This window comes from Meles meles, chromosome 7, assembly GCF_922984935.1.
Source record: "Meles meles chromosome 7, mMelMel3.1 paternal haplotype, whole genome shotgun sequence".
In the NCBI taxonomy this organism is placed as follows: domain Eukaryota; kingdom Metazoa; phylum Chordata; class Mammalia; order Carnivora; family Mustelidae; genus Meles; species Meles meles.
In genome coordinates, this window is record NC_060072.1 from 108,773,023 (window position 1) to 108,785,091 (window position 12,069).

A 12,069-nucleotide genomic window follows, 5' to 3' on the forward strand; every position below is an offset into this window, starting at 1 on the left:
ACGCTGGTATGAAATATAAAATTTCTGATCACTAATGAAAGCAACTTATATTCTTAGAGAAACTCTTTAGGCAATTTTTAACTTACGATTTCCCAACTTTAGCCAACTGTCCAGTATGAATATGAACTTATTTTGTTTTTTGAGAAAGGGTGAGAGAGAATCTTTTTTTTTTTAAAGATTTTTATTTATTTATTTGACAGACAGAGATCACAAGTCAGCAGAGAGGCAGACGGGGTGCGGGGGGGAGCAGGCTCCCCGCCAAGCAGAGAGCCTGATGTGGGGCTCAATTCCAGGACCCTGGGACCATAACCTGAGCCGAAGGAAGAGGCTTTAACCCACTGAGCCACTCAGGTGCCCCATGGTGAGAGAGAATCTTAAGAAGGCTTCACAGTCAGTGGGGAACCCAACTCAGGCTGCCATAGAGCCTGACATACGGGACAGGGTTCAATCTCATAACCCTGAAAGCATGACCTGAAATCAATAGTCGTCTCTTGACTGAGCCACCCAGGCGCCCGTATGATTATAAACTTTATATGACGCTGTAGCACTGTTTGTAACACCAAGATAGTACACTCTAATGTTCATCAAGAGGGACTGATACCGTATTCACACAATGGAATACCCTGCAGCTGTTTAAAAAAAAAATCACTAACACATGAATATAGAAATATAGAGATACTGATTTGGAACAATTTCCAAGATGTTTTACTAACTGGAAAAGGCAAGGTGCAGGTAATTGGGGAGTATTTACTACCATTTATGAAAGGATAAAATATATATGTATCTTTCATCTACAATGCAGAGTATCTTTGGAAGGATATCAGTGTTGCCTTCAGGAGAAAAACTAAATAGGTAGGAGAACCAGAAGCAATCTTATTTTTCGTTACGGACTGTTCCAGTCCTTCTGAATTTTGTACCTGTGAAGGGCTGGTCACCTGAAAGATCAAACCATGATAAGATGCCTGGAATTTTCAGCCCTGTGCCCCATTCTCTTGAAAAGGGAGGCTTAAGGGGTGCCTGGATGGCTGAGTCATTAAGTGTCTGCCTTCGGTTCAGGTCATGATCCCAGGGTTCTGGGATCGAGCCCCACATGGAGCCCTGCATGGAGCTCCCTGCTCAGCGGGAAGTCTGCTTCTCCCTCTCCCACTCCCAGGACCTGCTTGTGTTCCCTCTCTCACTGACTCTCTCTCTGTCAAATAAATAAATCTTAAAAAAAAAAAAAAAGAAAGAAAGAAAAAAGGGAGGCTGAAAATGACTGATAATGCCTATCTGATGAAGCCTCTACTAAATCCCACAAGTAGAGTTCGGAGAGCTTCCAGGTTGACAGACACACCCCAACTCCACCGGACAGAAGTTCCTGTGCTTGGGACCTTCCCAGGCCTTGCCCTATGTATCTCTTCATCTGGCTGTTCTCCCACATCCTTTATCATATCCCTTAATAAGCTGGTAAACACTAAGTGTTCCCCTGAGTTCTGTGAGCTGCTCTTGAACCCGAGAAGGGGATCTTTGAACCTACTGTCTACAGCCAGTTGGTCAGAAGCACAGGTGATAATCAGGCGTGTGAATGATGTCTGAAGAATGGGGGTAGCAGGGTGGAGGGCAGTCTTGTGGGACCCAACCCTTAACCTGTGGGATCCCATACTAGTGTGGTGTCAGAATTGAGTTGAATTGTGGGACACCCAGCTGGTGTCACAAAGAATTGCTTGTTGTGAGGACAAAAACCCTACACATTTGGGGACTGGAAATGTCAGAAGTGAAGTGTTCTGTGTGAGAAGTTAAGGAGACACACAAGAAAGAAACACATAGCAGGAAAGAAACACAGTAGGAGAGGACTGGGTTTTCCCCTATCTAGAAAGGAAAAGCTGAGTTCTTTTCAGAACAGTACCATGTAAAGACATATAAAATACACATATTAAAAGTCAACTTCTTAGCCCATTAAATGTAACTAAAGATGGGGGCACCTGGGTGGCTCAGTGGGTTAGGTCTCTGCCTTCGGCTCAGGTCATGATCTCAGGGTCCTGGGATCAAGCCCCGCATCAGGCTCCCTGAAGCTCCCTGCTCAGCAGGGAGCCTGATTCCCCCCCACCTCTCTCTGCCTACTTGTGATTTCTGTCAAATAAATAAATAAAATCTTTAAAAAAAATTTAAAAACTGTAACTAAGAATAAAACAAGTTGAAACTATAAATGGTTGAAATCAATAAAGGAGCCATGTATTAATCAACCCAATGTCTGTTATAAGTACACTTATCTGATCTCCACTAACTGCTACATGTGCTCACTCAAAATATGCTTGAAGGCTTAATATATGTGCTGCTGAGGCAAGCATGTGAAGGCTCTTAAATGGCTGCATTTTAAAATGAGGGGAGGGGCACCTGGGTGGCTCAGTGGGTTAAAGCCTCTGCCTTCGGCTCAGGTCATGATCCCAAAGTCCTGGGATCAAGCCCCACATCAGGCTCTCTGCTCAGCAGGGAGCCTGCTTCCCCTCTCTCTGTCTCTGCCTGCCTCTCTGCCTACTTGTGATCTCTGTCTGTCAAATAAATAAATAAAATCTCAAAAAAAAATAAGGGGGAAAAATGTCAATTTTATTTTTCTTATTTTTTAGAATTTTTAAAAGGTTTTACTTACTTATTTGAGAGAGAAAGAAGAGAGAGTGGGTGAGCACAAGCAAGGGGGAGAGGCAGGAGGAGAGGGAGAAGTAGACTCCCCACCAAGCAGGGAGCTCGGATGCAGGACTCCATCCCAGGACCCTGAGATCATGACCTGAGACAAACGCAGACACTCAACTGAGCCACCCAGGTGCCCCTTTTATTTTTAAGTAATCTCTACACCCAATGTGGGGCTCTAACTCACAACCCAGAGAACAAGAGTCACATGCTCTACCAACTTGAGCTAGCCAGGCAGCCCTAATTTTTTTTTTTTTTAAGTAAGCTCGACCTAATGTGGGTCTTGAATTCACAACCCTGAGAAAGTCTGTTGATTGTTTTTCAACTAGAAATCAAAACTGACGCCATTATCTGGGTTAGCAACTCCCGGAACACCCATAGGAGCAACTTGCTTAGTTCTAGGAAGACAGCTAACCCTTTGAGGAGGGATCTATTAAGGGACTATGTGCATACTTCTCGTTCAAGTGCAAGCCTGTGGGTAATGAAGCTAAATGTATCCACATCAGTGTCTTGTATAGGGTGTTTCTGCCATAGTTGTGGTGTCAGGCGATGTACTCTACGCTTCTCTGGGGCTTTTCTTGCTTTCACTACAACAAAGCAGTTGCCAAAACAGTGCCTCTGCTAAGCCAAGTGACATGCATCGTCATTTCTTTTATGACTCTTGAGACAAACGTCTAACACTCAAAAGAAAAGCAAAATTACAAAAGAAACTTAACATCAGTACTTTCTAACATTATTCACCACTGCTCATGGCACATGATGCCTAGAACAGGGAAGATGTGAAACAAATGTTTGATAAACAAATGAATTTTAAAGTTAGATGAAAAAAAAAAAGTCCTTTGACTTATGCCTTAAAGAAACATTTCAATTCATCATCCCTTACTTTTGGACTTTCCAAATAGGTAAAAATTAGATAGTACTGTCCCCATTTTATAGCTGTATGGCTATGGAAAATAATGAAGACACTGATAAAAGATCACTGCCTAACTATGAGAAATAATTTGAACAGAAGTTTCTGCAAACCTAAAATCATTTTTTAAAGGAAAAACTTTATTTTTAGTTTAAAACTGTGGATGTACCTTTCACGGATTTAATAAAATAGTATCCACCCTATTGGCATACACATTACCAAAGATGATGGAGACTTCTGCTCTGTTCTTTGGTTTTCTCCTTTATTTTCTGTGTCAGCTATGAGCTTACGCGGGACAGCATTTCACACTATACCATAGTCATTTATGTCACATAACCGACCTTCAGTTCTGTTGGCCAAGATTAGTCGATCTGAGATCATTATTCCATATCGGAAAAGCTGGAAGCAGTGATTTTTAAATAGATTCTTAAGTTTGAACTTACTCTAATTCTCTTATCAAACCACATTTGAGAGACAAATAATGATTAATAATCTTAGCACCTCCAAGGTGACACATCTTCCCATCATACATTCAGTTATATCTTGCTAACTACAACTCTTATACCTGTCCATCAGAATTTCCTTTACTATATACTTCTAGAACAGTTTTTGTGGCAATTCCCTATCGCAACTGCCAGTAAACATTTTGGACTCCACAAACAATATGTTTTGTTTCATTGTAAAGAATATAATAGTACCTACGAAATCTTGGCTACCCTTGTTCCTACTTTCATGTGTAGATTTTTAGTTGTTGAATTTTGCATTAGTTGGCTTTATATTCTTTGTCTCAATGACCAGCTTAGAGTGACTCTGATCCAAATTGCAGGCAGCTCCTCCATTTTACCCTCATCTTTATCGCCTGTAAATATTTACTGAGTGCGTACTATGTAATCAATCTGTACACTCAGGGACTAAGCAACAAGAAAGAATGGTAATTGCTCCACTTTAAAATGAGCATTCATAGTCTGTTGAAGAAAAAGTTCATAACATTTTTGGAGGGAAATTTAGGAGCCTCCACTAAAATTAAACTCTGCATCCCCAAACATACAAAGTTTACAAAAGACTAGGCCAAATACATCATGTAACAAGGATGCTATTTTTCATTGTTTTCAATAGAACCCCCCCCAAGATAATATTAATGTTGGTCAACAGGTGAGCAATTAATAAGATAAGATAATGAAATAATACTTTGTGGTCACTCAAAAGAATAAGGTAGATCTAGAGGTACTAAGTTGGGGAAAGTAGTTTATTACACTTCAGTTTTAAAAATAGGTTCAAAATAGTTTTATCAACAAATGGTTCTGGATATCCACATGCAAAAAGGATGAATTTGGACCCCTACCTCACAGCATACACAAAATGAATCAAAGGCCTAAATATAAGGTTTAAAAACCTCAGAAAAACACATCTGACCAAATTTTATAAACCTGGACTAGGCAATGATTGCTTAGGTGCAACACCAAAAACAAAAGAGATAAAAAGAAAAACTAATAAACTGGACTATATCAAAATAAAATACATTTGCACTGCAAAAGACACCATAAAGAAAGTGCAAAGGCAACCTACCGACAGAGATAATATGTATAAATCATTTATCTGATAGGGAATTGTATCCAGAAGACCTAGAAAGAACTCTTACAACTAAGTAATAAAAAGACAACCCAATTTAAGAACAGGCAAAGTAAATGAATGGATATTTCTCTAAAAATATAGGAATGATCAATAAGTATATAACAAAGCTCAATTATTCATCATTAAGGGAATGCAAATCAAAAGTACAGTGAGATGCTATTTCACATCCATGAGGAAGGGTATAATAAAAAAGACAGACAATAACAAGTAATGGCAAGGAGGTAGAGAAAGGAAGCCCAGCGCCTCGCTATGGGGAATGTAAAACGTTGCAGCCATTTTGGAAAACAAGTCTGCTAGTTCCTCAAGTTGTAAGACACAAGAGTGACCATATGACTCCAATAACTCCGTAACTACATAGGTATATATGTAAAATAAATGAAAATTTATGTGCACACAAAGACCTGGATACTAATGTCCACAGCAGCATTATTAAAAATAGCCAAAAAGTGGAACAACTTAGCATGCTAACCTGTACCACTGACCACACACACTCCAACAGTCAGCAGTCTGGAATTGCACTACTATGGTATTTCAACAAGTCTGCCAAGAATCTTTTCAGTCAGGATGCCCATTCATTTGGTATTTTAGGTAGCAGAATTTCTAAGCCAGTGAGTGGATTCTGAAGAAACCCATGAGAGGAGTTGATTAGTTGTATATAGTGAAAAGGAGTCATCAGGTTCACTGTCTGGACTGATTCTGGTGTCAGGTAAGTAGGGCAATAGCTATTACTAAAGTAATCTCCTCTAAGTCAATTGACAAACAGAGTTACTTTGTCCCAGTCCCAAATGTCAGTCCTAGAAGGCTGTGTTTTCACATCACTGAGACACCGAAAACACCTCTGGCTAGCACAAAACACCGCTTCTGGGAAAAGGCACAGGAAGATCAAATTAGAACTGCCAAAAAAGACTCCTTTGAAACCTATCCTTTCTCATCTGAGGACAAATGTTAGTATTCTAGGCTCAGCCCTTTTCTATTTGAATGACTGCCACAATCTGCAACTAACTTAATTAAAGCCAAGGAATGAAAATCCATTTCCTAAGAGCCCCATTTAGTGGGCCTATTTCTTTTCTTCAGAAAGAAGGAGGAATTGTTTGCAGGGAAAGAGGCAATGAGAAGGAAAAGTTGGTAACTGATTGAATCATTCATTTGGCCCCAAATAATGCAGCAAGAAAAATTAGAGTGAAACCCTCTTCATTTGCATGTTCCACAGAGTAAAAGCAAAAACATTCTTTTGAGTGAACCAAACAGAAAGGTTATTTTAAATGTATAATTTGAGTCAGAAGTCAAAGAATTCATTTCTTCTGGATATAAAACGGATGTTACTCAGAATCTAAGTTCATTCTGCCTTTTGCCTGATTCTCCTTTCCTCAGGGTTACATTTCTCTCTTGAGGAATATTTCTCACTCCCCTTCTAGTTCTTGGATAAAGATGAAAGTGCATTTGTTTGCCTAACAATACCAAGGAAATATTTCCACTCCCTTTCCATTGGATGAAATGAATACTTCACTAAAATGTCTGATTTCTTCAACTGCTCATGCTAAAAACAATTAGAATGTAATCAGTATGCACTGTCACCATTTATTTGTAAAAATGGCATCCAGAATATTTGGAGTAGATATTTTGATAATACATGGTCAGGCGGTGGAGGGTGGAAGCGGAGACGAGAAATCAAAAGCCTGGATTTTACTTCTGAATTTTACTTTCGACTGCATCATTTACTTGTCATGTGACCTTAGGTATATCACATCCTTTCTCATTCTTAACTTCTCCATCTATAATATGAAGATCACAATACCAGCCCTGCTTTCTTCAAACGTATGAAGCCCAAGAGAGATCAAATGAGTGACATGCTATGAGGGCAGCAAAGGATACTCAAATGTAAGCCTTATTACTGAATATTTTATCTTGACAGATATTCCCTTTTATTTTTTTAAAGATTTATTTATTTATTTATTTGACAGAGAAAGAGAGAGAGAGATCACAAGTAGGCAGAGAGGCAGGTGGGGTGGGGGGGGAAGAAGGCTCCCCGCGGAGCAGAGAGCCCAACATGGGGCTCGATCCCAGGACCCTGAGATCATGACCTGAGCCAAAGGCAGAGGCCCAACCTACTGACCCACCCAGGAGCTCCTCAGACTTTGCCTTTCATTTTTTTTTAGATTCTCCCTTTTAAAACAGCGCAGCTTAAGACCTTTACTCGGCCAAAAAACTCCTCTCTACTTTATCTATGGTTCATATGGCATTGCCATAACAAAATTATACTATGTTTCTTTTTTTTTTAAAGATTTTTATTTATTTGACAGAGCGAGACAGAGAGAGAGAGGGAACACAGGCAGGGAGAGGGGGAGAGGGAGAAGCAGCCCCTCCCTCCACCCACTAAGCAGGGAGCCCAATGCGGGGCTCAATCCCAGGACCCTGGGATCATGACCTCAGCCAAAGGCAGACGCTAAAGACTGAGCCACCCAGACCCCCTACACTGTTTCAGTAGTGAAAGAAGTCAATTGTCTTATCAAATTGGTTGCATTCTAGAGGTGCCTGCGTGGCTCATTGAGTTAAGCCTCTGGTTATGATCTCAGCGTCCTGGGATCAAACCCCACAACGGGCTCCTTGCTCAGTGGGGAGCCTGTGCCCTCTGCCTGCCTTTCTGCCTACTTGTGATCTCTGTCTGCCTGCTTCCACCCCCTGCCCTCTGCCTGCCTTTCTGCCTACTTGTGATCTCTGTCAAATAAATAAACAAAATCTTCAAAAAAAAAAAAATTGGTTGGATTCTAAAACCTAAAATCAAAGGCAAACTACAGATGTACTGAAGTTTTTCCTGAAACACTGAATACCAAGATTTATTCTTCTAGGAGCCTATCTGAAAAATAATACTTATTTTCTTCTTACAGTCTTATTTTCTATACTTTAATTACCACAGGAAAAGTCTTGCAGGAACTATAGTTCATATTCTTTTTTTTTTTATAGTTCATATTCTAAAAACACCTCATGAATGATGAAAGTAGAAAGTAGGGTTTAAAGTATTCTATTTTACCCTAAAATTCAAAATCATCAAACTTTAGGAGTGGAAAAGGAATATTTATAGATTATTTAACAAAATATCTTTGGAAGGTCCCCTAAGATGTCCATCAATGAATGAACAAGGTGACATGGAGACAGCACGACGTATTTCTCACTGAATATTATTTTGTATCTTTTGAAATTTGAGCCATGTGCTATTAAAAAATATATGTCATTTTATAAATTTGTTATAAATCTCTGAGGGAATCCAAAGAAGCCCTCATTTTCCAGAGGAGCAAACTAAAGCCAAAAAGTAGAGGAGCTGGGGCGACTGGGTGGCTCAGTGGGTTAAAGCCTCTGCCCTCAGCTCAGGTCATGATCCTGGGGTCCTTGGATCGAGCCCCACATCGGGCTCTCTGCTCAGCAGGGAGCCTGCTTCCTCCTCTCTCTCTCTTTCTGCCTGCCTCTGCCTACTTGTGATCTCTGTCTGTCAAATAAATAATAAATAAAATCTTAAAAAAAAAAAAAGTGGATAAGCTGCTCAAATCACACTGCCAGAGAGTAAAAAAGCTGGGACTAGAACTCAGGAACCCAGTAGTTTCCAGTGTCTCCCGCAATGCCATGTGGTAAAACAGCAAACGCCATCGTATAAACAATAAAAGTATTACTATAACCCTCTTCAGAACCACGGTCTTCCAGGGGTTCTGTGACTCACATGACACCGTACTCATCATTTATGTTTTTGCAGAAGTTCTAAGGCAGCAAGACAGAGATGGCAATCCTCATTATCAAGCCCTCATGGCAGGTATTAAAATGAGTAAATAAAGACAGCACATCAATCAGCATGTGGCCATAGCGTCTTCCCTCAAGCATAAGTGGATATAAGCCTTAACCAGGCCAGGAAAATTTTGCAGCCTTCATTATTTCTCACAGTAAGGACATCTGATGAGACAGAATAGATTTAGCAGAACAAAGAGCTTATTTCTAGTGAATGGATTCGGAGGAGATAAAGCAAAAGCAGAGCACAGGAAATTCTAGTTTGAAAGAAGCCATAATAATTCCACTCTTCTCAAACAGGAGAACGAAAGGAATGATCAAGGCCCCTTCTCGTCCCAAAGTCCTCAAATACGGAGAAGCAAGGCAACTTCAACTCTGCCTCCGAGTAATTCAAGCATATATTTCCTCTTAGTAAGAACAAATGTTAGCGTTTTCTTTCAATGGGCACAGATGCAGGAAAAACGCAGAGTTTCCATAGGAAAGAATAAGCGAAGTCAGAAATGAAAACTATTCCAAAAAATGTCTGCTTGGAACAGAAGGGTCTCAGAAAAAAGAAAATTTACTGCAGAAGATTAGTCTCTCCTTTCTAAGTCTGCATTTGGAGAAATACATGCATGTTTGATGTTATTAGGAGCTTTTAATATCTGCCAAGCACACTGCAGTTATGGATTAATTATTGAGTATATTTAAGCACTGGGTAAGTCTATTTGCCAACAATTAGTTGATCTGATGAACTACTCAAAAAAGAGAAAGGGGAACACCTGGCTGGTGCAGAAGGTAAAGTGGCTGACCCTTGGATTTTGGCTCAGGTCACGTAGTCTCAGTCCTGGGATCCAACTCAGTGGGAAGTCTACTTCAGGATTCTAACCCTCTGCCCCTCCCCGTGCTCGCTCTCACGTGCACATACACTCCCTAAAATAAATAAATCTTCAAAAAGAGAGAATGTGAGAGAGGATAACAAACCTGGACAATACATAACCTCCAGCTACTATGACTGTTTTTATTCCTAATGAGAAAGCATGGATAAACCACAGGCTAGAACATTCTTAGTCAACTGGGTCACAAGGTCATATCACACGGAGAAATCTCTCACCATACCTTCAATTCTCTATCAGGGACAAAGGCCAGAGAAAGCTCAAGTTCTAGCACTAGCCAGGCATGGTCATCTCCAGGGAATCTATAATACAAAATGCTCAGCTTCAACAAAGGTCCTGAGAGTGATGTTTCAAATTCGGTCCCCAATTTTCACCCACTATTTCAGAAATAGGAAAAATAATTGAAGTTTGTTAGTAATTTTTCCACTTCATTGAAAAAGAAATCTGCCTCATGGTAAACAAACAAAGGAAACATGGTAAAATTCAAAGGAAAAAAAAACACAGGAAACTTAAAAGTCAGATATTATACTTCACATCGAAAGGTATTAATACCAAAAACTGTATCAATGTATTTCACCAAAAACATTAAACACGCAACCTGAAGCCAAAATAGAAGAGACATTCCACTCCTTCTCAGCAACAACTGAGTTAAACAGTGATAGAAACTGCACTTAATATTACCTAGGGCAGTAAAAACATTAAGTGACTCACACTCTTCTTTGATGTCAATTTTTAAACTAAAGAGCTTTTTTCTTTGCAAAGAAAAAGGGGAAAACTTTAAAATCATCCCTTTAAATTTCAGATCCAATAGATTAAAAGCTACTTTGCCTCCTGGTCTCAGTTTCAAAGTCAATTCCTCACCCCATCCCCCCAAAATCACGAGTCATATATCAAATATCTGGTACCCAAGAAATTTATTGCCATAAATTCATTCAATTAATTTATTGAATGACCACACTGAACATACACCATCTGAATTCAACAAAGATGCTGAATTTTATCTTTACGTCCCCCAAGCGTTTCCATAGTTATACTGGTAAACGTGGGTTATTTTCTCTCAACTTGAGAAAAAGAAAGTGCAGTGAACAAATCTTTCAGGTAACAGCTATCACATAAATAAAATCTGATGAAAGGGGAAAATAGGGGTTCTCTATGCCCAACACCTCCTTGTGACTTTTTAAATGGTTTAGAATTGTCTAAATATCTACTAATCTAAATATCAGACTAAATCCTTACATGCTACATCTTTATTTGCCATGGTAATGGCATAAAAAACGGGGAATACTGTTGGCGTGTATGAGTTCAATCCTCCGACAATGCCGAAGTTTGAAGCCAAAGAATTCATGCCGCTCCCCCTTAACTTTCCATTAACCTAGCTAACAAGAAATTGACAGACTGAGATTTCGGATTGTTTTATTTCCTAGGCTCTCCCTCTGGCGGAGGCAGGAAAGAGGAGCGCAAACAAGGGGTATGGTACACTGCAAATAAGACGAACAATCCTAAATAAAAGACAATTACTATGAAGCAGACAAAAGTGAAAGATTAGTTTTGCACTTTCAGCCCTCGGACTCCGTTCCAGAATTCAACACCGCCTGCCAAAAGCAATGGCATGAGAGCAAATGATTAAATATCACCCACAACCTTCCGCCTCGACACCCCCGGGAAGGACTTCATCCACCTCAGTTATGACCCTGCCGGGCAGTGCGTGAGAAACAGGGCTAACGCATTTTGAGTAATCGAGGCCCACAGAGAGCAAGACGAGCTTGTAACGAAAACTCCAAGAGTTTCCCAAGCAGGGACCTGAACACAAAGTCCCTGCTCTCGGTGCAAGCTGCAGAGCCGCTGCCTTCTACCGCTCACCCGGAAAAAGGGATCCTCCACCGCGGAGCCGGGGGCCCAAAACTCGCCTCCTGCCGCCAAATCCGTCCCTCCCTCCCCGACCCGAGCCCACCACCCTCTCTTCAGAGCTCCAAGAGAAGACCGCCATGGTCTCACTCAGTCCTTCCGCCCCGCTCGAGACGAGACCAGTCACCACCCCTCTCGGACCTGTCCCCGCGGGGTCCGAGCCGGCAGCGCGACGCCTCCATCCCCGCGGCTCAGGAAGTGGCAACCAAGTCCAGAACCCCCGACGCCCCTGCTAGGGTGGCAAGCCTGGCAGGCAGCCGGGCCCCGCCCCCTGGCAACCGCACCCCGCACTGTTGCCTCCGCCTATTGGTC

General features: G+C 40.9%; 1 protein-coding gene across 3 annotated transcripts in view; it reads right to left on the reverse strand.

Annotated features, from left to right (window-relative positions):
• The window catches only part of TULP3 (TUB like protein 3), a 74,607-nt gene extending 62,590 nt beyond the window's left edge, over window positions 1-12,017 (reverse strand). For 2 of the 3 annotated variants that reach the window (XM_046013704.1, XM_046013702.1), the window contains exon 1: window positions 11,899-12,017. In XM_046013704.1, the coding sequence (XP_045869660.1) occupies window positions 11,899-11,939 (41 nt within the window). In that variant the 5' untranslated portion in view covers window positions 11,940-12,017. Of the gene's footprint in view, window positions 1-10,075; window positions 10,155-11,898 lie in introns of all 3 variants that reach the window. The other variant, XM_046013703.1, reaches the window with a different exon arrangement.
• Between the last annotated feature and the right edge of the window lie 52 nt (window positions 12,018-12,069).